The following is a 23297-nucleotide window of genomic DNA, read 5'->3' on the forward strand; positions in this document are numbered from 1 at the left end:
AAGATGGCTAAGAATTGTGTATAGGCACATTAACCCTTTCTTCATAAGAGGTAAATCTTGTCATCAAATGCAAATATTGCGTCTGTTATTTTGACAGATCCTTCAAATGTGTAAACAAATTCTCAAGAGGATTTTATTTCAAGCCATATATGGGAATACGGTTTCTTAGTGGTCTGTAAAACACTATAAACACTACAAATAATATGCAATTAATAATCCTGGTAGTGATGAAAATTGACTATACTTTCTTTCCAAACCAAGATTTTTTTTCTGCCAGTTCATTCTCTACCGCTTCATTTAGATGCTATGAAAGTGAAGGAGAAAAGTCCCTTTCTAGACACGTCTCCCTGTCTGGTCAGAGAAGCCACGCTCTGCAGAAGCTCTCAGCACCTGTCTGACCCCGTGCTTGAACGGTTTGCTTTAATATCAACAAGGCACTTCCGAGTTCCTTTAATGACACCTCTTTTCCACTTGAAGTGAAATAGTCTTTTGCTTCTTATCCTGTTTTAGACCTTTGGACACCTTCCTTGAGTGCACAAATTGAATGACGCCTTTCACCTATGCTGTAGTTTGAGAATATGAGTCCTTCTGAGGATAATTGCAGAAACAGCAGGGTGACTGTTCAGAGAAATAGATACCGAGCTGGGAAAGAGTGCTGTCATGCAGCGAGAGAGGTACCATCTCCCTGAGACTCAAACCCTTCAGGTACTTAGGTGCCCTCAAAAGGCTAATGGTTGCCTCTACTCTTTAGGCCCTACGGCCATCCTCAAGTCTCCTGCGTGGCAGTGCTGCAGAGGCTGGCGTGGTTCTGCCAGCCTGGAGCACATCTTCATGGACACATCCTTGATGTGGTGCTGGGACCAAGGCCTTGGTCTCCCACGTGCCTGTAGCTGTCATCGGCACCTGGTTGTTCTCGGGTTGGTCTTTCTCCTCTTGGAGGCATTGCATGCTGTCTGGGTGTTCCTCAGATCAGAGGCTGGGGTGCAAATCTGCTCTCTGTGCTCTCACCACTGTGCCAAAATCATTCACTCACTGATTTATAGTCCAATATTTATCTATAGCAGGGATTATTAGACTCTTGGGTACTCTTTTGAAAACAAGGCAAAGTGGAGATTTGTGTTTACGGCCATTGAGTCCCAAAGTGAGCAGGCAGCCACTAGGCAAGTAATTATTTCAGAGTTTCTGTTTTTTAATCATTATAAAAAAATCAGATTTGTGCATTTTAGAAGTGCTAAAGGCTAAGAGTTCAAAATGGAGCCTGTTTCCCACCGGTTAGCAGCTCATGTATCTGTTTCCTTCTCACATAGGCTGTTCTCTTTCTCGTGTGCCGCTAGCTGCTGAAATAGAAACCTTCAGGCAGGCTTGTGGCGACTGCCCTACCCAAGCCTGGAAATTGCCCCCCACAGCAGGGTGCAGAGTGGAGTGTGTCCCCAGCTCTGCCTCCTTCTTACAGTGCGTGCGGGTGCCCGTGGGGGAGCAGACAGGCTTCAGGCCCAGGGCCACCACCAGCATCTGCTCCCAGTTGTCAGCTTCCTAACTTCCCAAACGCCCCACGTCCTCCGGCTGCTGTCACAGCAGGCGCTGTGCTGGGGGAGGCCAGACCCGTGCCTCGGAGGGCTTCTCTGAGCATGGGGGGGTACGGTGTGGCGCCCATAGAATCAGGCAGCTCTCCTGCCTGGGGGAGAGTGGCCAGGGCTGGCGTCATTTGTTATTGCTGTTATTTTCCTTGTACAGGGTAAGGAGCAGAGGATTCCTCTGAAGAGCAAAACTCAGAGTTGAAATGATTGGTTTGCTTTTGATACCAATAAAATGGATAAATAAGCCCCTGAGGTCAGTGTTTTGATAATATATTTAATTTCTTCTGAACCCATCTATATTTTCAGCTGCAGCAGTGTTTCACTATAGGAATGTATTCTTATTTTAAAACTGCAATTTAATTATATGAATAAATATTTCCATAAATTTGTTTTCAAATCTGATAGTTTTACTCCATGTCCCTACTCGTGTGTTACGAAAAATTGTGAATAATTGTTGCCTGTCCATCTTCTCTGTGCCATTCCTGATTTTATGGGTCTCTGTCATATCACATCTCTCAGCTGGGGATCCATCCAAGTATTAGTTTATGTAGTTTCCCATTGCATGGAAATTACTTTTTCCTCCTTCTTGGCTTTCATTTTCCCTCTGGTTCTAGTACGTCTGTTTTGGGATGGGAGGACAAAAACTATGCATGCACAAGACAGAAGTGCCTCATGGGTTGGCACAGGAGTAGGAAGACTTTTTATTTTGTTCATTCCAAATGAATCACAAAGTCTCTGATCGAGCACGTTGGCTCAGTGCAGCTCTGTGTGAAGGAAGAGACGAGGAAGTCGCTCAAAAGCATATTGGGAAGGAGGAGCGTCTCTCTGAAAGTGATGCTGCCATCTGGAAGCTTTCCCTTACCCAGTTAGTTGCCATCTTTCCCGATGATTCATGGGTAGCCTAACTCTATCTAAAAAATCTGATATGCTTTATAGCTTCATCTGGAATTTTAGAATAACAAAACCTGGTATAACACGGGAAACCCACAGGGAATCTCACAGAAATGTTAGCTGCGCAGCAAGAACGTGTCGGGCTGGAAAAGGGTGCAGGAGGAAGCTGGAACTTGACCTGCTTCCACTGTTGAAGTTTTTGCCCACCCTCATGCTCCAACGATGGCATCCTCAACTCAGACTCGCAAACTCTCCCCTGTGCAACGACAGATGACACAAAAACCTCATGCACTAGCTCAGTCTTGTGTTTTGTCTTGATTTTCATTTTCAGATGAACTGGTTTTGCTGTGGATTTGCATAATCAGGAAATTATGTGGACACACAAAAGGGAAGGGAAGAAGAGGGCACTTTGCCAGGGAAGGGACACAGCTTGTTGGAACAAGCACTTTGGTAACATATCCAAAGCCACAAATTGGCTCTTTTTGTCCCCTCTGTCTTTTTCATGTGTGCTTCAAATCAATCATAGTTTGATGTTTCTCAAATAAATGGAAGAAAATCCAGAGCCTCATTATTTTCCTTCTTTCATTTTGCAACTATCTGCTCATTTTCTCCATCTGAATTGAAGCAGCGACAGAGGACGGGGGACCTGATTTTTCCCTTTACCCAAGTTTATGTCAGGAGTAACTGTTCTGGGATGATTTGTGTTTGTATGTTGGGGAGCCTCCAAGAAGCATGAGATGTACAGTAAGTGCACAAAATCACTCCTTTAGTTTCCTGAGTTGCTGATATTACAGTTGTCAAAATACTGAGTGCTTTGCTTTGGTTTGGTTTTGCAATCAAGTGCTTATGTTAAGCCTTGCATGTTTTAATGATGTCCTTCAGAAAATTCAGCTCTGTATCCTGTGTGATTTGTTCTGAACAGAAACAATATTTCATACCTTAAAATAATTGTCTTGAGAGGACTGGAAGTCCTTGAGCATGTGCAGACTCAGTTCAGTCCCTCTCAAGTCAGCCAAGAAAATTCAAAAGTAACAGGAGCAGCATTCTGAGTAATCGCCGCTTTCTGCTTGAAATCTTGCATAGGCCAGCGTGACAGGGTGTAGGAGGAATACTAAATAAACTGTTAATCCAGAAGACTTGGCAAGAACTCGCTGAGCATACCTGCCTCACTGTGGTCTTTTAGCATATAGCAGGCATCAGCACGTCCAGTAAAAGATAAACTGGGTCAACTGGGAGAAAAGCAGCTGCAAAAAAAAATCAGTGTAATCCCGGTCATTTCCACTGCGAGATTTAAGAGCCAAATTTACCAAAGGCAAAGCAAAGCAGCAGAAATGCTGTACGGATATTGGCTTTGCTAGTGTGTCACTGAAGTTCATGTTGTACTTTCACAGCAACCTTTGCCCGAAGAACAGGACTTTACAAATCTTGATGAATCACATGTACCAATTTCAGAAATGAAAAGGAGGGGCAGCTTCAGCCGGCCCTGTGTTAAACTAGTGGTGGTTGTTGATAGCTTGCTTAAGTGAAGGGAGACACTGGAAATGCATAGGTTTTTTGGTGCAGGGTGTGTGCTATAGAGTGTGAAATGCCATCTGTTGTGGGACTCTCTACACAGACACGGATAACTCTGTGGAGAAAACTAAAGAGTTACAGTTAAGAGCATACTACCCAAAATTGCTAGCGAATTGTGCCAAGATGTGTCATTTTCCTTGCCTCTGCTGTCTACGAGTGGAGAGACAAGACCATTGCTTGGTAAGACTTCTCCTGGTAGGTCCTTGCTGTAGTGTTTGCTGTCTGTGCTGCTTGGCTTCGGCATTATCTTCATTTACTCCGGCTTCCCTTGCACTAACTACTGTGTGGAAAAACCCACTTGGAGTATTGCTTGATGGGAGTGGCTGCTCCATACCTCTTAAGAAATGATGGATGTGGCAATAGGACTTGGTACAAGGTTTTCTATGGGGTTGCGTTTGGACAAGGTTGTAGAATTAGAGTTTGGATTTGCTTTCCAGCTATTTGTGGATTTCACCTGGCTCAGCTTTGCAGTAATCTTTAAAGCTTTAAAGTGTTTACCTAGCCAATGTCAGCCTGAGATTAGACTTTCTGACACTTGAATGTGTCTTTGGAAACTCAGCTAAACAAGCCTCTTTTATCTTTGGTTCTTCATAGCCTATATGCAATCAGTCCAGTGAATGCAAACTTGCCTGTGGCATTTTGTACTCCCAACTAAGAATGATTCTATAATTGTGTGTAGCAATAGCTTTTGAATCTGTTGGCAAGGTTCCCTAAAATTTTTGCCTTCGAATGAGACTTTTTGGTGAGAGTACCTGACATTACCTGGCTGCATATCTGTGTATAGTCTCTGTCTGTTTCTTGCCAAACACACACAAAATATGCCACTCATTTTTAGTACATTTCTTACAAGGAAGTATTTTTCTCAAAAATTTCGGTTACACTTCATTGCTCTTCACCCTATATTAAAGTGATCTTACATTAGAAAATAAGTAGCTCCTGCTGACGTATGCAGTATAATTTCTGCTTGTCTGCTTTGTTAGGCAGGGTGCTATTTTGCAGCATACAGTACACGCAGTATGTATTCCAGATCCCTGAGGCGCTTGTGCTTGGCATCCTTCCTGCTCTGAAATCTGTGCTGCCACTTCCTCAGTGCGGAGACCACCAACAGTCGGGATCTGGGAGTCCAAAACGCAGTGGTTTGAGACACTACTGGCACTCAGGTCCAACCCACCTTTCTGCCAACATAGACAGGGCCAAATAATATGAAATCTGTACCTCAGCCAGCCTTTTTCACAGACCATATATTTGCTGAGGCATCAAGCAGAGGGCCACGGAGCAGACAGCTGGTATTGGTATCGTCTTCAGTCACTTCATCTAAATCTGTCAGATCTCTCTTGACTGCGTCCTTGGTTATTCGTGCTAAATAGCTGAAGCTAAAGTGATATGCTGCTGCTTTTTCTGCACTGTTAAGAAGACACAATGCTTGTCTGTGGGGTCCCAGGGAAACTCCAGCGTTCAGAGATAGCTCCATATATCGGCACGGCAGCAGCAAAAGGAATTCAGTCATTGCCAGCGTGGTTTAACTAGTCAGCTGCAACAAAAATTTCACCTCATCAGTTTTCTCTCTTGATACATTTACAAGCTAGAAGGCACTACTTGCATGCCTCATCACTTGCATAGCAAGGGATATAGACTTTCAACTTGTTTTATTACTAACTTACTTGATAAATATTGCTATATATGAGAATTCTCTATATAATTATATATTTCTCTATATATTTCTCTATATATATTTCTCTCTATTCTCTGTATAATTCTCTATATATTCTCTATAAGAGAGTATCTATCTATCTATCCATAAAAGAGAAAAACATCGAATTTGATGATGTTTAGAAAATTTCAAGGGGTGGAGAATCCATCAGTTCCTTTGGCTGATGGTTCCAATAATTATCTATACTTTCTGCTATGGACATGGACCTTGTTTCTCATTTCAATGAATATGGCTTTAACTTTCAGCTTTTGGCTTATATTATCTCTGTCTCTGCTAGCATATAGGACCACTTGGTAATTGTATTTTTTCCTTCCTCAGGTTCTAATGCAGCATAAATTCCAGTAACTTCTGAATTTTACTTCTAACAAGATTACTAAATTAAACTATGAGCTCCCTTCCCCTCTTCCCAATATCTGTTATTTCTGTCCTCCTGTATACAGAACACCATAGGAAGTACAAAACAGCAAATCATAACTAGTACAAAATGCAGGATATTCTAAATGATGCATAGTCTAAAGATGCCTCGTCTGTTCCCTAATTAAATACAGACTGGCAGAGAACACTTTTTTCTAACCCTGCTGTTCCAACCATACTTGCTGCTGGTTTTGGCGGGCTCTGGGGAGTGCACAAGACCACGCTGTCACTTTCCTGGTCACGTTAATGGTGAGGAAGTTGTGCAGAAAACCTTGGAGCAGAGAGAGCTTGAGAGAATATTGCCCGGACTTTGCCACTGAGCCCTGTGTTCCCTGGCAGGCTTTCTGATGCTGTGGGCTGGCTAAGATGTGATCACATATCTTACGGGAAGGGAGGAAACATATTAAAAGAATAATAATTGAAACAAAATTAAAGACTTGGGATTTCGGAGGTATTTAAAGGACGGGTAGACGTGGTGCTCGACGACATGGTTTAGTGGTGGACTTGGCAGTGACAGGTTAACGGTTGGACTCGATGATCTTAAGGGTCTTTTCCAACCTTAACGATTCTAAGACTCTATGATTCTATGTTTAATTAGAGCTCTCTCTTTGGAATTTCTCTTTACATTAAACTTTTGCTGAAAGGTATTTTTAAGATGTCCATCAAATTTCTCTGACTTTCATAAGGCATCCCTGAAGAACTTGTAAAGATATCATAGAGTTTAGCTTCTGCTTGCCCTAGAAGGCAAGGTCTATGTGTATACCCTGTATGTGTAGTCCAAAACTGAAACAATATTCAGATAAATTCTCATTGCCATCTTGCTTATAGACTAATGTGCTTCTGTTACCCCAAAGAGTTTAGACGGAGTTACGACCTGTAAAGCTCTCATTGTTTTCCTGCACATTCAGCCTGATTTTCTGAATACCTGAATAATTTTTTTGATGATTAAAAAAAGGCTGTTCATTCATATTGGACCAGTAAAGAAAGTTTCCATGATGAAGTACTCTGTTCATACGCATTCATCATCTGGATGGATGGAATAACTCCAGACAAAAGGATACTGTGGAGGAAGAATTACTGAAAACGTGAAACTGAAGTAGTTCACGCTGAAGTGTCTGGTTAGATGCATCCTTGCCGATGTCCGCAGTACAACTAGGAGACACTCCAAAATCCTGTCTGGCCCTTTATTGGGTTGACTATCAATCCCGAGTGAGTTCTCTAGAGGAGTCTCTTGTGATTATTCCAGAGTGCCATCCAGGAGACAGTGGAAGAAAAAATATAGCCAAAGCCATGGTGAATGACTTTGGACTGTTACAACCACCCAGTGCCTGCCGGGCTTTGAGTAGCAGCAGAGAGGAAAAGAAGATACATTGAGCATATTTGTCTTGTAGTGGCTGCCGACAAACCGCTCTCCCATCAGCCTTGCTATGGCTCTGGTCTGTACGGCTGATGAGAAAATGCTTGGGCTGTCATGAGAAAACAGGGAATTGCAGGGTTCCTTCCTTGTAGCTCAGGAGAATCCTGAAAGTTTTTGCATAGCTGGGTGCACATGCTGATCCTCTTTATCAACCTACTTGCTACACTACTGACCTGTTTTTAAGTCTGTTAAGTGTATAATGGCGCACAAGCTATTGCAATCTAATTGCAAACCCCCAAAACCACCAGAGTAAAACTCATATAATGCCTTATTTTACTTACCAGCAGACAAAAGCAACATCTGCATTACTTCCCTACTTTTCGTAAAGACAAGTTTTCTGCAAGCTTTTTTCAACACCAGTAGTTCAATGGCTGACAGACATTTATGCAAGCAAGACCCATTTGGGGCTTACTCTCTAGAAGCTTCCATTGTGCTTTCATGGATAAACGCACTTGCAATGGTCCTGCAGGTTTTCCCTGGAAGGGAACAGAAATTAGTAACTTCAAAACAGGAGGTGAGAAGGTTATGTTCAAGCTACGTCGTGGCTGATTTCAGTGAGGTTTTTTTCACTAGTGTGGTAAAAGCAGGCATCAGAGACCACCCACGAGGGATGGACTCGGCCCGCGTGCTTGAGCGCTGGTGGCAGTAGTTAGATCATCTGTGTTTCTTGCTTGACACAGCTGCAGTTCCTGCACTCCCTGTAACGCTCCTCCTCATCTGCGGGTTACAAGCCTTGTCAAAAGGAGTGGGGGAACGGACAGGTCAGAAATTGGCTCCCTGTAAGAAGTTATTTCCTGTGCCCATGGAAAGGTGTTGGCAGCGCTACCAGTTATCTGCTGTCCTCCCCACTTCGGTATTTAGGGTTCAGCTGTAATTTGAAGCTCAGCATGCACCCATGAATGTATGAGAACATGTACAGAAATTCACATCACAAGCATGTTCCTCATATACCTCTCATATTTTGGTGACGCTGTCATTTGACTTACAAAAGAGGAGGCCAGGAACCACCCTTACCAGTAAAAGCCAGTTTTTTCCTGGTGGGAATGACAAACTGAAGGAGATTATTTTGTAAGCCATCTCTCCTCCCATTACAAGTTGTTAAGATCACTTCTTCCTCAAGGACTTTTGTGCAATATTGAGCGTCTCTGTTGAACAACTGGCTTGTGAGTGCCAGAAATGAGGATAAACCTGTAACTGAAGTCTTTTGTGATGAGCCGTTGCGTATTTCCCTTGCGGGATTAAAAGACCAACGCTTTAAACCCCTGGGATACCCTGGAGTCTTGTCTGTTGTAAACACCCTCAATCTTCCCACCTCAGTGGTTTCCAAAGACATTATAGGAAAGGGATCACAACCTCCCTTCAGTTCCTTCTGCTAATAAAAATCTCTAAAATTCTGAAGTAAGTAGAGCTTGGATGTGGATGGTCTCATTTTGACACTTGGTAATCGTAGGTATCTTCCATTTCTTCTTTAGATGTTCCCTGTATTTTCTGTAGCACAGAGTTTAGTGCACAGCACGATCCTTTGGAAAGAGAGCCGTGTACCGTACGTGAACAGTACTATGGCTATTTCTAGGTGACTCTGGTGAAAAACAACCCAGTGAGGAATAACGGTGACTAAAAGCACAGTTATTACTTCATGTAGCATTGGTGTGACAGGATAGGAGGACGGCAGGCTTAAAGCACGCTGTGCATCTTCTGAGGCTTGAAAGAAACAAGGCAAATCTGTGACCACCACATGTTTATGAGAGCGGACGTTGCAGGCAATACATTATTAACTTTTGGAAGTGAAGCATGTGAGAGCTTGGAATTAACTTTGATAGGAGAGAATGCAAGTTTCCTATCTTTACTCCAACACGGGCAATAAAGTCATGGTATATCAAAGAGGCAAGCATAGAGAGAAATGTGGGCAAGAACACCTGTGAGAGATTCCACAAAGGAAAAACTATTTATGGATCTTTCTAGGTTTATAAAAATGGTGCTGAAAGGGGTTTATCTATTTATTTCCTGCTTGACTTTTATACCAAAAATAGATCTTCCCTATACCACAATGCTGTTGAAAACTAATGAATTTACTTGTCATAAGAGGCAAGACACTAAAAACAGCCCCATGAGCAGCACTGCAATATTTAGCTGGAATGGTTACTATTCATTGGTGTTTGTTTTTTGCAAATAGCTGTTTAACTAGCGTGGCTCTCTGGAGAAAGAAATGCTTTGTTAAAGCACCAGTGCTGCGTTCAAGCGCAGACCATTCCAAACCTGAAAAACACTCTCCAGAAAAAAACCCAAGGATGATTGAATTTAATGCTGATATTTACAAGGTAAAAACCATGCAATTAGAAAATTCCTACCGAAAGCAAACAAATCTGTCCTTAGACTTGCTAGTTTACATATCCTAGGAAAGTAACAGCAACAAACTGTAGACTCGGTGTTTAAAAAGTCCTCTGCAGATGCAGAGAGACATATGGGGAGCTTTGTCAAACGTAGCAATGCCTTCAAAACTGTTGGGTGAGGCGAGGGGCAAACAACACACTAGCTGTGAGGAGCAATCTTCTACCGAACTTACTATTCAGATTCCTGGTGGCGTAACGTCGTACTTGCTCATTTTGCTGGTCGGGTCGGGAGTCACTCGGAGCCAAGGAGCCTGAGAAACATCTGCTTTTTCCAGATCCGCGCTGCAACAGATTGTCACCCCGAAGCCCCAACATCTGCTCCGCGCAGAGGAACAGTTGTGGCGCTTGCTTGGTGCCAGAGCCGCTTAAAGGCACATTTCCCTGTGAAACGGTGGAGCGCGACAGCCCGCGTGGTAGTAGAAGTATTTGGGTCAGGTTTTGGAAAGGGCGGGTTGACTTCCAGTGATTTAATCGGGGTTTACTTCTCAGCTTTTTCTGTGCTTCCTCCAAAACGAAGTATGCGTATAGTAAGATTGAACTGAGTTGGCTTTTTTGTTTTTTTTTTTCCCCTGTGGTTTTCAACAGAGCCGCCCAGAAAGGGCTCATGCAACCAGCTGGAAATGTGTCTTTCATCACAGAATCATAAAGTAATTCAGGTTGGAAGGAGATGTTGGAGGGCATCTAGTCCATCTCCTCACTCAGAGCAGGGACAGCTTTGAATTTGGATCTGCCCAAGGAGGAAATCAAGTGTTCTGGGGGGGGGGAAACCTTAAATGTCAGAGCTGCACCTGCAACAGTTTTTTCTGTATCTTGCCTAATTCTCAGAGCCCAGAGCGACTGGGCTGCTAGAGTGTATCTGTTCCAACAAAACCCACCGATAAGGTACTTACAAAGGTCTCCTGTTGTAACTCGCTTTTCTTGTCCTCAAACAATTTCAAATTGATTATCTTGGCCTACTCTGGGTGAGACAGAAAATATAGGTCCAAATATATTTGAGGCTTCCTTACAAATTGGAGTACTACTGACAGTCATGCAGATATGGAACATGTTATGTATTTTACCTTTATTAAAGGATAATAGTATTTTACATTGTGTGTTAAAACTTAAAAGAAAAAAACATGTAAAAGTAATATATCCAAATATATCCAAAGTAATATACCCAAATAACAGAGCGGATTATAAGGCTTAACATTCAGATAATGTCCTGGGAAAAAATTGTTTGGACCCTCCTTTAATTGAAGACGTCCATATGAAATACACTAGAGCCTGGAATATCAGATTATTAATGATTATCACAGAAGGACTTAAGCACGTAATTGCCTCCTTTAATTTCATTTTAATGGGGAAAAGAAGAGCGCGCTGCAAGTGCTGCCCGACGGGACAGGCAGAGCCCCATCTGTCAGAGGGCAGCGGCCGAGGCGCTCAGTCTGTGTGAGGGATCACGCCGCTGGCTCGGGCAGGAGCGCCCTCGAGCAGTACTACGGGAGTTACGACCCCCCTCCCCGCGCACCGCCCGCCCGCTGCGGCCGAGGCAGGCCCGCCCCGCTCCCCCCGACCGGCCGCCGGCCTTCCCGCCGCGCCGAGGCAAACGGGGCCGCCGGGGCGGGAGGTCCCGCCTGCCCCGCCGGGCAGCGGCAGCGGCTCCGCGCGGGGCGGCGGTTGGCGGCGGGGCGGCGAGCGTTGGGCACGCGCCCCGGCCCGCCCGCCGGGGGGCCGCGCGCGCCCTCCTTGGCGGCGGGCGGGGCGGGGCGCCGTACCCCGCCGGGGCCGGGCCGGAGGGACGGGAGGGGACGGTGCCTCTTCTCCGCACCGCCGGGACGCCGCCACGGAGGCTGCCGGCTTGCCGCCGCCCCGCCATGGCTCCCAGCTCCGAGCGGCTCTTCGACTCCCTGGGACACTTCGGCAGGTACCGGGGCAGCCCCGTCCCGTCCCGTCCCGTCCCGAGCGGGGCCCGCGGCGGTGGGCTGCCGCCCGCTGCCCCGCGCCCTCGCAGGCGGGGACGGACGGAGGGACCGCCACGCTGGCGCTCGCACATCCCCGCGCAGGCACTGACGGACGCGCAGGCGGGCGGGCGTCGCAGCTGCCCCGCGGGGCCCCGCAGGCGCGCGGGGGCTGGCACCTCGCTGCGCATCGCCGGTGCTCGCAGCGCGGCGCGGGCTGCAGGGGGGTCGCACGCGCCGGCTGACACGCCGACGCGCACACGCAGGGGAACCGACACGTGCATTACACACCGGCGCCCCCGCACACCTCATCCCGGTGTATGAACTCACGCTACACATACAGGCACTGACGCTTGTATTCGCCGCGCTCCACGCGCCCCCACGCACAGCCTTCCCTACGCGCGCTGTGGCCCGTGCGTATGCTGGCACGCACTACGCACGCACATCGGTGTGTATGCCACGTTCACGTACGCGCTCAGGCGCTACCCATTCACGCGTAGGCTCACACACCTGTAGGCACCCTGTGCGTTCATACACGCTCTGCCATGCAGTCACACACATTCGTGTACATGCACTCTTAGACACTTCACGTTCACTCATTTCATGCGCGGGTGAGCGTTGACACGCACACACGTGCACCCATCCACACAGAGCCCCAGGCCCTGCAACAGCCTGGGCACTTCAGGGGTGACAGGAGGGTGCAAGCAGTACATATAGGAGTATTGCGTGACACACAGATGGGGTGTTTCTGCGTAGGGGCACAGGCTTGTGCGCAATAGATGGCGTGCTTTTACTGAGGTTGGGCTTGTTGCGTGTGGTACACGGACATGGACTATATGTATATATACTTATTGGCAAGGGGTTATCTGTATGGTAAATGGTGTGAATCATTGTGACGAGTTTTCTTCGATGTGGTGTGTGGCTACGATGGGTGTGTATACAGGCTTGCGTTTGTTAGATGGGAGACACAGATGTGGGGCGTGTGTATGTACGCTTCTGTAGCTGTGGATGCAGGGCTGGTATATGAGACTCTGCTTATAGCAGAAGAAACATTTGGCAAGGAAATGAAATTTTAGAGGATATGAATTGTAAGACTAAGGGGCGCACATCCTCACAGTGGGTTCTGCCCTGGACTTTCATGATGCGCCGATCAGCGTGGATTTTGCAGGCGCATACTCCTCAGAGCAGATGTCTGGAATAGACCCATGTGTCACCATTTGGCTACAGGTTCCAGCTGTTGAATTGCAGTGTTTCCCTTTCTAGCTCCGTCACCAGTGGGCTGGCCTAACCCACAATGTTGATCTCCTCTCTGTCGGGGGCAGGCAGGAGGGGCATTTTGAACAAAGCCTGGGAGCTCCTTTTAATGGTAGAAGTGCATACCTGAACTCTACAGCAGAACAGGCTCTTAGTATCATGTGCAAGCAGTAGTGGTGGGTATCAATAGCCTCTGCAGATGGTTAGGATGCAAAGACTTTTTCTTTGCTTAACTGGGACCTATGCTTAAATTACATGTTTGGCTAAGTTGTGACTTACATGCATATCTATCTGAACAATATCTCATTCGTTATCAGTGCTGGGTCAGCAACAAAAATACCTTGTTCTGTGTGAACTAGGAGAGAAATCCTAGCGATCCATTTATTTTGCTGTAGCTGTTGCATTTCTGTCTTGTGTGATCTTTGTGGAAAGCAGGCACTTGATGCTGAATACTGAAATAACACGAAAGGAGTTACTCCTAACTACCAAAGTAGTTTTCCTACTTGAGAACGTTTATCAATACTTTAGATAACATTTTCACAACTACTTCTTACAGTTAAAGGGAGAACAATTCTACAGTGATAACCTCACATCTAGGGGCCAGATTATTTGAGATGCAGTTCAATAAGGGTTGCTTTAGGTTTAGGAACTTTGAGATTAACTGCAGATTACCAAAATTTGCGTAGTCATGTTAGACTCATGGCTATTTCAAAGACCACATGCTAAAAGTAAGTATGATAGTAGCTTATGGTGGATGCACCTATTTTAAAATGTTGTAAAAAACTCTTTTTAATCCCTTGATACTGCTAGATAAATGATCGTACTTTATATAAAAAGTTGTTCTTAGCTGTTACTATGAAGTTAGTTCTGATTAGTTTGTATGTATGCATCATCATGACACTGACGGGTAATTAATCATTTCTTCAGTTCAAGCAATTCTTATAAGGCCCATATAACGTAGGCACTACATATAGATTCTGTAGATTTGCCAGAGTCAGATTCTGAGCAATCCAAGCATGACTGTTAGTATTTTGAGACTGTTTTGATTTTCTTAAAATCCGACAGATGCAGTAAAGAATGGCCAGCTGTGTATGTGGATATAAATATATACATGGAGAGAGTATGTATGCATTATATGTATATGTAGTATATATATAGCTATATAAAAATTATTCATTTACAGATCATATATAAACCTTTCACTTTGATTAAGATTGTGAATTTTGCACAATTGACATGGATGCTGACAATATTTTGCTTTCCATTCGGACTCTGCTTCAGAAGTCTCAGTGATGCTATAGTTCTTACTAGGGTCTTGAGACATGCATGAACAGCCATAAAATTGTAACGGCTTCTGTGTCCTTTGCCATTAAAGGAAGACTTTATGCCAGTCTTTGAATTTGGGCATGGGTAACATCTGTGGCCTATAAATTCAAGAAGGTTGTTTTAAACATTGTTCTTGAGTCTGTGTCTGGAGCATGAGATCACTGCTCGCTATTGCAGAGGTGAATGAGAAAAAATAGTCCTGTCTGCCTCAAATGGCCTCATCTCTAATGAGCTGGCAGGCCGTAAAGCTCCCAATTTACCTGCACTGACTTGCACCCTTCTCCCATGCAGCAGTTCCCATCAGGCTGTGCCTACGGGCTCTCCCTCTCTGCCCCCTGCCCCTTCCCCAGCCCCTGCCTGCGCTCCGACCGCAAAAACCCGCTCAGGGGCCCGTCAAGTAAAGAGGATATAGTCAGCCACTTGCCGTCACTGGCAGGCCCCCATGCTGGGAAAGGGGAGACGTGACTAACGGGCGTAAGGTTGGTAGCACAGCGTGCACATAGTGGGGAGGCACGCCTTAGGACCTGGCTGGCTGGCTCACACTGCCCGCACGTCTAGTTCCCAGGTAAACTAAAGGACTTTTAATAAAAACTTCAGTGACTTCAGTCTACCAGCAGGACACAGAACTTACTTATCTGGTTGCTGGTGAGAAACAGGCTATGTATTTTGCTGCTCTGATCTACACCATGACAGAGTGCTGAACGGAGACATGATCTAATCAGGAATAGCTGTCTAGAGAGAAATGTGGTAAGGTATCTCTTATCGTAAGTGTGGATGAGAGTAAGGATTTGATTTCCCAGCTGGAACGTCTGGTAGCTATGAGATGCAGCTTACATGGTATGTAGCGTTTTCCCTGTGATTTACAGTTTTCAAATCTTGGCTTACACTGTAGCTAAAAGCAGGTGGTGAAAATTGTCAGGGAGAGAGGGGAAGATTGGGTGTCACTGACACTATTTCTGGGTTTTGTAATGAAGTATTTCCAGAATCTTTTAAAAGATTGCCTTTTCTTTTAAAGTATTCTGTCTTTTACAAAGTTGAGTAAGTTATCCAGATTTTCAAATGTTGGTTTTATAAATAATGCATTTTACTAGCAGTTAGACTATCTAAAAAAATAACAATGACTGCACTTTACTGAAATGTTTGTGTATTTATCCAGTTTTTAACATCTTTACATTGTTGTCTTATATGACATTGTTGCCTGGTCAGTGGAGTTGCTACAATTTGGACTTCAGAAGCAACCAATACAAGGATTAGCAATGGCTGCTGTGAGGAGGAGAGAAGCAGGACAGGCTGCCTGTTTGGATAGGATGCTCACCTGTTGCAGCCAAACATGGAGTTTACTAGAGATGAATACACTTACCAACATTTTCTGTTAATTTCCCTGGAACTTTTCTAGTGTTCATAAATAGACCAGAGACTATGCTTAGCTCGTAAAAAAAAAAACTGGCTTGACTTTTGTAGAGATTCTTTCAATGGTCTGCTACAATGCAGACCCTGCTGGTCAGTGCCGTAGTAGCGATATTTGAACGCTCAGTGCTAACGCCATTTCTCTTCTCCCTACTTTGTAGGGCTCTTGGTTCACTTCCAAAGTCCTACACCAAACAGTCTACCTTCTTTTCACATCTCAGAACTTTTCCAGGCTCCTATTTTCATGCTGATGCCCTTATCCTCTCTCTTGTTTCATCGCTCACAGCTCTTGTGATCAGATTACGTCTTCTGCAAATTGTGATGTGTACATATTACTTCCAGGGATTCTTGGGATTGTATCAAATAACAAAGAGTCCCAAGTATCTCAAAGACCATGCTCACCACTTCTTTTCACAAAAAGAAAATAAGAATACTTTCAAGCAATAATTTTTCAAACTTAAATACTTTACAGATGTCTTGAAAGGTTCTTTCCCCCAAAAAATACATTTTTCAAGTGGAGAAGTGTACTTGCTGGACATGCAAAGAAATTGGTTTTACTCTTTCAAGTTAGTATGGAGAAACAGGCAATCATATTCAGCATTTGAACAGATGATTAGCTTTAACTTAGAAAATGGAAACATTACAAGCTTTTTCTGAAATACTAATACATTTAGTGTTTAGTACATCCCACACAAAATTAATATTTTAAGCAATATAATGTGAATTTCTGTTTAAGCTTTGAGTAGTTTCCTGAAGAGGAACAAAATACTGTGGTCTAGGGATTGCTTTCAAAAAACTTTTTCTTCCCCATATACTGGCTACTTTATACAGTGGAAAAGTTTATCGCAACATATCTGTCACTCAGTTTTCAAAATGTATCAGTGGACAGCTGTTTGTGTTTACTGGAATGTGCCAGACAGAAGTATCTCAAATCTAAGTCCTCCTTTGGCTCCTAGTCAGGGGTGGCGTTTGACAGAAATGCTTGATAAATGTTTCTTCAGCTTTGTAACTATGCTATATTCTAACATCTGAATCAGCCTGTGCTCATCTCAGGTGTTCATAGGATAAAATAAGTGGACTTAGCTGCATTTCATTTTCTTTCCCTTTTTTTGGGGGGTGGTGGTGGTGCGGTGCATGTCTGGATATTTTGGAAAGAGTACTTGATCCTGTTGGTTGAATGGCATCATAATAGCCTTGGAGAAGCGAGACAAGCCATGTGTTTTCACAGAGCAGACTCCAGCAGCTTAAACAAAGATCTTATTATCTATGCCTGACTAGGCAAGAGTAGAAACACTCTCAAGACTCAGAACCAAAGTTGGACACTGGCAAGTGCTCCTGGATAATGGTGACAACACACTAGCAGTGTGGTCCGCAAGAGGTACTAACAGTATTTGCTGGGATCCAGGTCATATCAGAGGCAGTCTAGGGCGGGATCTGCATAGACAAAAGTGCACTGCATCAGAATGTGCTGACAACCTCACGCTGCCTGTTTCTGGATTGGAAAAGTAGATTATAATAATGGAAGGAGATTAAAAAGTAGATTACAACAATAGAAAAATAAATAAACGCAGGATGAAATTGCACTTGTACTATATATTACTTCTCTAAGGCTAAAACCTGCAATACAAGCAACACTCAAACTTAAAGCTCGTAAATCAATTATGATTTGTAAACCAGCTGATGAGATTCAGGCTGCACCTCTAAAATGTTGGCAGCCCCCCAGGGTGGCTTCTAGACAAAGTTGTAGCATGGACATAGTTATCGCAGCATGAGGCAGTTATCACACACATCAAGGAGCTGATGATCAGCTGTTTCATCCCGAAATATTATGGTATGAGTGAAAATGAAATATATAAGGCACTGCACAGTATGTTCCCTGTAATACAATGCCTGAGACTGCGATATCACTCCTATAAAAGTTCTGTCAATAATTTTCTCATAATAGTAATGATTTTTGGCAGTACTAAGATATCTTGAAGCTGGAAGGAAATGTTTTATAAAAGGGCTTGCTCACGGAAAGTTTGACCCATTTGTTGCAGGAAGTGAAATGATACAAGTAGAAAACAACGTTAAATTTAGAGAATTTTTCTAAGGCCCCAGAAGCGTTCAGCACATGCTATGAAAATTTCTGTGCTACCATTTTGCTATACACAAAAAGAACGGAACTGAGATATATACATAGCTGACATTTTATTTAGGGTAGCTTGAGGCATGAAGCTGTAGCAGCTGAGCAAGAAGATGGGATTCTTAACTTCTCAGAAATATGGAAAAAATAGCAACACAGAGAAAATATAAACTGATGTAGCTATGTCTTGGTTGCAAGGCCAAGACTGGAAGAAGTGTGATGGCAAACCGTACAAGACAGAGATTTACAAGTACTACTGATAATGGTTGATCTGTCAGATTGTCCATGTATATGGAGAGAAATCTCAGCTGTCTTTAAAAAGTACTGAAATTACCTAGAGAGCTAACGTATACCGTAATATCATACATTGACAGCCAAACTATAATGCTCACCTCACTCAGAGCAGATGTTCTCTGAAAATCACACACAATGAAAATGTGGTTTGAGGAATCTAGAAGCACCATCCATTGGATCACAGACTGAGCCGTTTCCTCAAGAAAATGTTTTCATTAAGAGGTGAAGTTGGGTTTCCTCTTCCTGTTATTTGGAGGCATCACTATTAGGTAGCAGCATCAGAGGTGCAGCCTCAGCAGAGGTGCAATCATTCAGAACTTACAAAGCAGGCAAAATTAAATTTTTTTAGCCTTTAAATTGCAGGCATAGATCTTTGTGTCCTTGATGAAAAATTAGGAAATACTACTACTAATACTCATTTAGCCCTTGGTCTATAAATAAATATTACCATATCTCTGTTGTAATATTTCATTTGGTGGATGTCTGTCTAGTGCTAGAGAGAAAGTCAAATAAAAAAGGTGAAACATGAGCAATAACAGATAAGCGATATCCAAAAGCGTTCTCTGACACAATGCCATTTCACATGGTGAAATTACACTGATGAGACCACATTTCATTTAAATAATTTATATTCATGGCTCATATTCCAGAACAAATTATTGGTTGGGGTTTTTTTTTCTGCATCTTTGGAACTGTTGTAGGTCACCAGAGCTGGGAAATACCATAAACTTGTTACAGCTCCACCCTTCTGAAAGAGATAATTCGTGTTAGTCCCAGGGTCAGAGCAACGGGGACCTCATCTCATTTACACTTGTATTTTAGGCTCTTCGGAGAACTGTTGTCCTTTGTAGGTCAGTGTAGCCGAGCTCAGTTCTGTCTCACTTATCCATTGAGAGTAGAGGGGGGCAGTTGGTACAAAAATAGATTTATGTAGAAGAATCCTGGTAGGTCTGAGCAGAATCCAGCTTCTTTATTGGATTCATGTGGAGAATGGGACCCATATATTGCTTGTAGATATTTATGTAAGGTTAGAAAACAGCATTATTCTAGATCATTCCCTTGTATGAGCTGCCATAAGAGAGAGACTCAAGGAAAGAACCTGACAGTACTGTGGAAGTATAGGCAGGTAAAAGGGCATTACAGAATATATTTAATAAGAGGTCAAAGTGCATTCTTAGCCTTGGGACAGTCAAATCTGTAATTTGCATTTCTTTATTTTTAATTTAAATTACTTCCGATTTTAACAGTTTAAAGAGAAAGGTAGTAGAATCATCTTCCTTGAATGACGGGAAATGAAAAGGTTGCTTTCCATTAAGAAATCAAGAACAATACAGAATAACTCAGTCTGTTGGTCATGGAAGCGATAAATGACAAATCAAACTAATGAAACTATCTTTTCTTTGGAAAGATCAATAATGCTGTTAAGATTTTGACTTGTCTTCTTTAGAGAGGTTGTAGAAAAGCTCTTTGTCTAGTTAAAATCAAAGGCAGTATGTCAAATATCCAAGGTCTATTAAATCAACTTTCGGCATTTCATACTATTTTATATACTCTACAATGTGTAAATCTCTCAGAGGAGAGAAAACTGAAATATTTTTCTTGTCCTGGGAAGGCACAGGCTAGCCAAACCAATATCCAGGACTGAAACTGGAAAGGGAGGTAAGTAAACAAAAATTGGACAGAAGTTCATGACCAGGCTGCTAATCAAAACAAAACAAACTGAAAAGCTCTTCAGTGGGAATTAATAATTTAATAAGGTCTTGTTATGGGGCAGATTCCCGTGACCATTTGGGGAGAAGGGGCTGAGGACTTCTAGGCAAAAAGTGGGTTACACATTTGCAGTGAAGAGGAACAGTTTGGAGGGAAGGTGAGCTACGAGCCTGCAAAAGAATCTGAAAGTCCTCCTGCGTTCAGTAACCTTCTTTTATGTGCGTTTAGAGATAACCTGCCTTGCCTTGGAGAAGATAGCCTGTCAGGGATACTAACCTGGCCGAGCAGGAACATGGGTGGGACAGACTGGCTGACCTTGCAAGAGCCTCTGAACAGCCCTTGCAAGCGCTGATGAACTATTGGTGGATCATCAGTGTAGACTCCTGAAGAGAGGAAGAAGGGACCTATGTCTTAGTCTTCTTCAGTGTCCTAACTGCGCTTTGACAAAGTCTGTAGAAGATACAAGCTACACTGTTACACAAAGAGAGAAAAGCTGTTGCTGGAGGCTGTTTTCCTTTTGAATGTAGAACATAGCTGCTAAATCTGGATGTACTTAAACAATTCATACATAAGCAAAACCAAGTTTAATAGAAGACAATACTTTGACCATACCAGACTGGGCATTAAATCGAATGCCTTTCTTCAAGTTGTAGAACCATAGAATTACAAGTGTAGAATTCCATACAGGTAGAATTGCAACTTGCTATATTGTCTTTGGCAGCAAAGAATCTCTGGCTGAAATTGAGTTGCCTTTCCTAAAGCCACGGCTTGATTTATATGTTGACTGTCTCAAATTTTAGAAGACACAGTATTATCTGACACTTAATTCCCTAAATGTAACATCTTGTTAAGTGATTCTTTTTTTTTAGTGAAATATTCCTAAAAAGCTAATAAGACAAAGGTGTCTGCTTCAGCTCTTCTGTTTCGCTCTTGATGAAGGTTCACTGTGGTGAAAGTCAGAATTAACAAAAGAACGTTGTAAGAGTTGCAGATGGAGCCAGGGAGAGTGAAACGACCCATTATCCAGGTAATTAATACAATGTTTTGTGTAGCCCACAAAAATAGACCAAATCATCTTAATCATATTCTAGGCTGCGAAATTACTGCTATGGGTAAAATTATTTCTTATATTAAGGAAGAAAGAAACAATGGAGCAACCCAAAATTCCATGACATTTCTGTCAAATTTTTACAGAAATGGTTTAAACATAATTAGATCCACAGAGCTACTATTCTTTTTTATTTCTAACTGAAAACTCAGAAGATACTAGTACGTGCAGGAATGGTTACAAACATATGCTAGGGAAGTGATGTCCAGTATGCTTAAATTAATTACACAAATTTCTTACTTGTTTCAACTTTTCCTATTAGAACTTTCAAAAACTTATAAGAATGAGAAATTTTACAATAATTTTCCAAGTGTGGAGGAATTAAATTTCCAATATAGAAATTTAAAGCCATAGGTAGTATGCTTAACAATAAGTGTGGCATGGCATGAAGAGAATATATATAGAATTCAGATTGAAAATGAGCTGTCTGCATCCAGTTCTTCCTAGGTGTTACTATGAATAGGAAACAAAAAAAACCCAGTTCTTAAAAAGCATCATTTAATTATGATAACAGTAAGGCTTAATTATTTTGCAAAATAGTCTTTGAACAATAGAGTGCTAGTTGCTTCAGAATTGACAGTTTTCACCACTGTGAAGCAGGTATTCAATCAATGTATTTGTACCTTCAGCTATACCAGGTTTAGAGTTTTGCAATAGAAATAAAGAATCATAGCATCGTTAAGGTTGGAAAAGACCCTTAAGATCATTGAGTCCAAGCATTAACCTATCACTGCCAAGTCCACCACTAAACCATGTCCTCAAGCACCACGTCTACCCGTCTTTTAAAAACCTCCAGGGATGGAGACTCAACCACTTCCCTGGGCAGCCTGTTCCAATGCGTGACTACCCTTTCAGTGAAGAAGTTTTTCCTAATATCCAACCTAAACTTCCCCTGGCGCAGCTTGAAACTGTTTCCTCTCGTCCTATCACTTGTTACTAGGGAGAAGAGACCGACCCCCACCTGGCTACAACCTCCTTTCAGGTAGTTGTAGAGAGCAATAAGGTCTCCCGTCAGCCTCCTCTTCTCCAGACTAAACAACCCCAGTTCCCTCAGCCGCTCCTCGTAAGACTTCTGCTCCAAACCCTTCACCAACTTCGTTGCCATTCTTTGGACACGCTCCAGCGCCTCAATGTCCTTCTTCTAGTGAGGGGCCCAAAACTGAACCCAGTACTCGAGGTGCGGCCTCACCAGTGCCGAGTACAGGGGCACTATCACCTCCCTGGTGCTGCTGGCCACGCTATTCTTGATCCAGGCCAGGATGCCATTGGCCTTCTTGGCCACCTGAGCACACTGCTGACTCATGTTCAGGCGGCTGTCAACCAACACCCCCAGGTCCTTTTCCGCAAGGCAGCTCTCCAGCCACTCCTCCCCCAGCCTGTAGCATTGCGAGGGGTTGTTGTGACCCAAGTGCAGGACCCGGCACTGAGCCTTGTTGAACCTCATACAGTTGGCCCTGGCCCATTGGTCCAGCCTGTCCAGGTCCGTCCGTAGAGCCTTCCTGCCCTCCAGCAGATCGACACTTCCACCCAACTGGGTGTCATCTGCAAATTACTGAGGGTGCACTCAATCCCCTCATCCAGATCATCAATGAAGATGTTGAACAGGACCGGCCCCAACACTGAGCCCTGGGGAACACCACTCGTGACCGGCCGCCAACTGGATTTGACTCCATTCACCACCACTCTCTGACCTCGGCCGTCCAGCCAATTTTTAACCCAGTGCAGAGTGTACTTATCCAAGCTGTGAGCAGCCAGCTTCTCCAGGAGAATGCTGTGGGAGACAGTGTCAAAGGCCTTACTGAAGTCCAAGTAGACAACATCCACAGCCTTCCCCTCATCCACTAAGCAGGTCACCTTGTCATAGAAGGAGACCAGGTGAGTGAAGCAAGATCTCCCTTTCATAAACCTATGCTGGCTGAGCCTGATCCCCTGGTTGTCCCGCATGTGCCGCGTAATGGCACTCAAGATGATCTGCTCCATGACCTTTCCCGGCACCGAGGTCACGCTGACAGGCCTGTAGTTCCTCGGATCCTTCTTCCGACCCTTCTTGTAGAGGGACGTCACATTTGCTAACTTCCAGTCATCTGGGACCTCCCCGGTTGACCAGGACTGCTGATAAATGATGGAGAGTGGCTTGGCAAGCTCCTTTGCCAGCTCCCTC

The 23297-nt window shown here is 43.7% G+C and overlaps 1 protein-coding gene across 7 annotated transcripts in view; it reads left to right on the forward strand.

Moving 5' to 3' along the window:
- Positions 1 to 3945: 3945 nt before the first annotated feature.
- Positions 3946 to 23297, forward strand: part of SLC22A16 (solute carrier family 22 member 16) — a 48310-nt gene continuing 28958 nt past the window's right edge. For 3 of the 7 annotated variants that reach the window (XM_087775758.1, XM_087775759.1, XM_087775762.1), the window contains exon 1: positions 11750 to 11878. In XM_087775758.1, coding sequence (XP_087631884.1) covers positions 11829 to 11878 — 50 coding nt within the window. In that variant the 5' untranslated portion in view covers positions 11750 to 11828. Of the gene's footprint in view, positions 4221 to 11749; positions 11879 to 20897; positions 21056 to 23297 lie in introns of those variants that run through there. The other 4 variants (XM_087775760.1, XM_087775763.1, XM_087775761.1 and 1 more) reach the window with 3 other exon arrangements.

The sequence above is a fragment of the Nipponia nippon genome, unplaced genomic scaffold (assembly GCF_047370975.1).
Source record: "Nipponia nippon isolate SJK-2023a ecotype South Korea unplaced genomic scaffold, ASM4737097v1 scaffold_4, whole genome shotgun sequence".
NCBI classification, from domain to species: Eukaryota; Metazoa; Chordata; class Aves; order Pelecaniformes; family Threskiornithidae; genus Nipponia; species Nipponia nippon.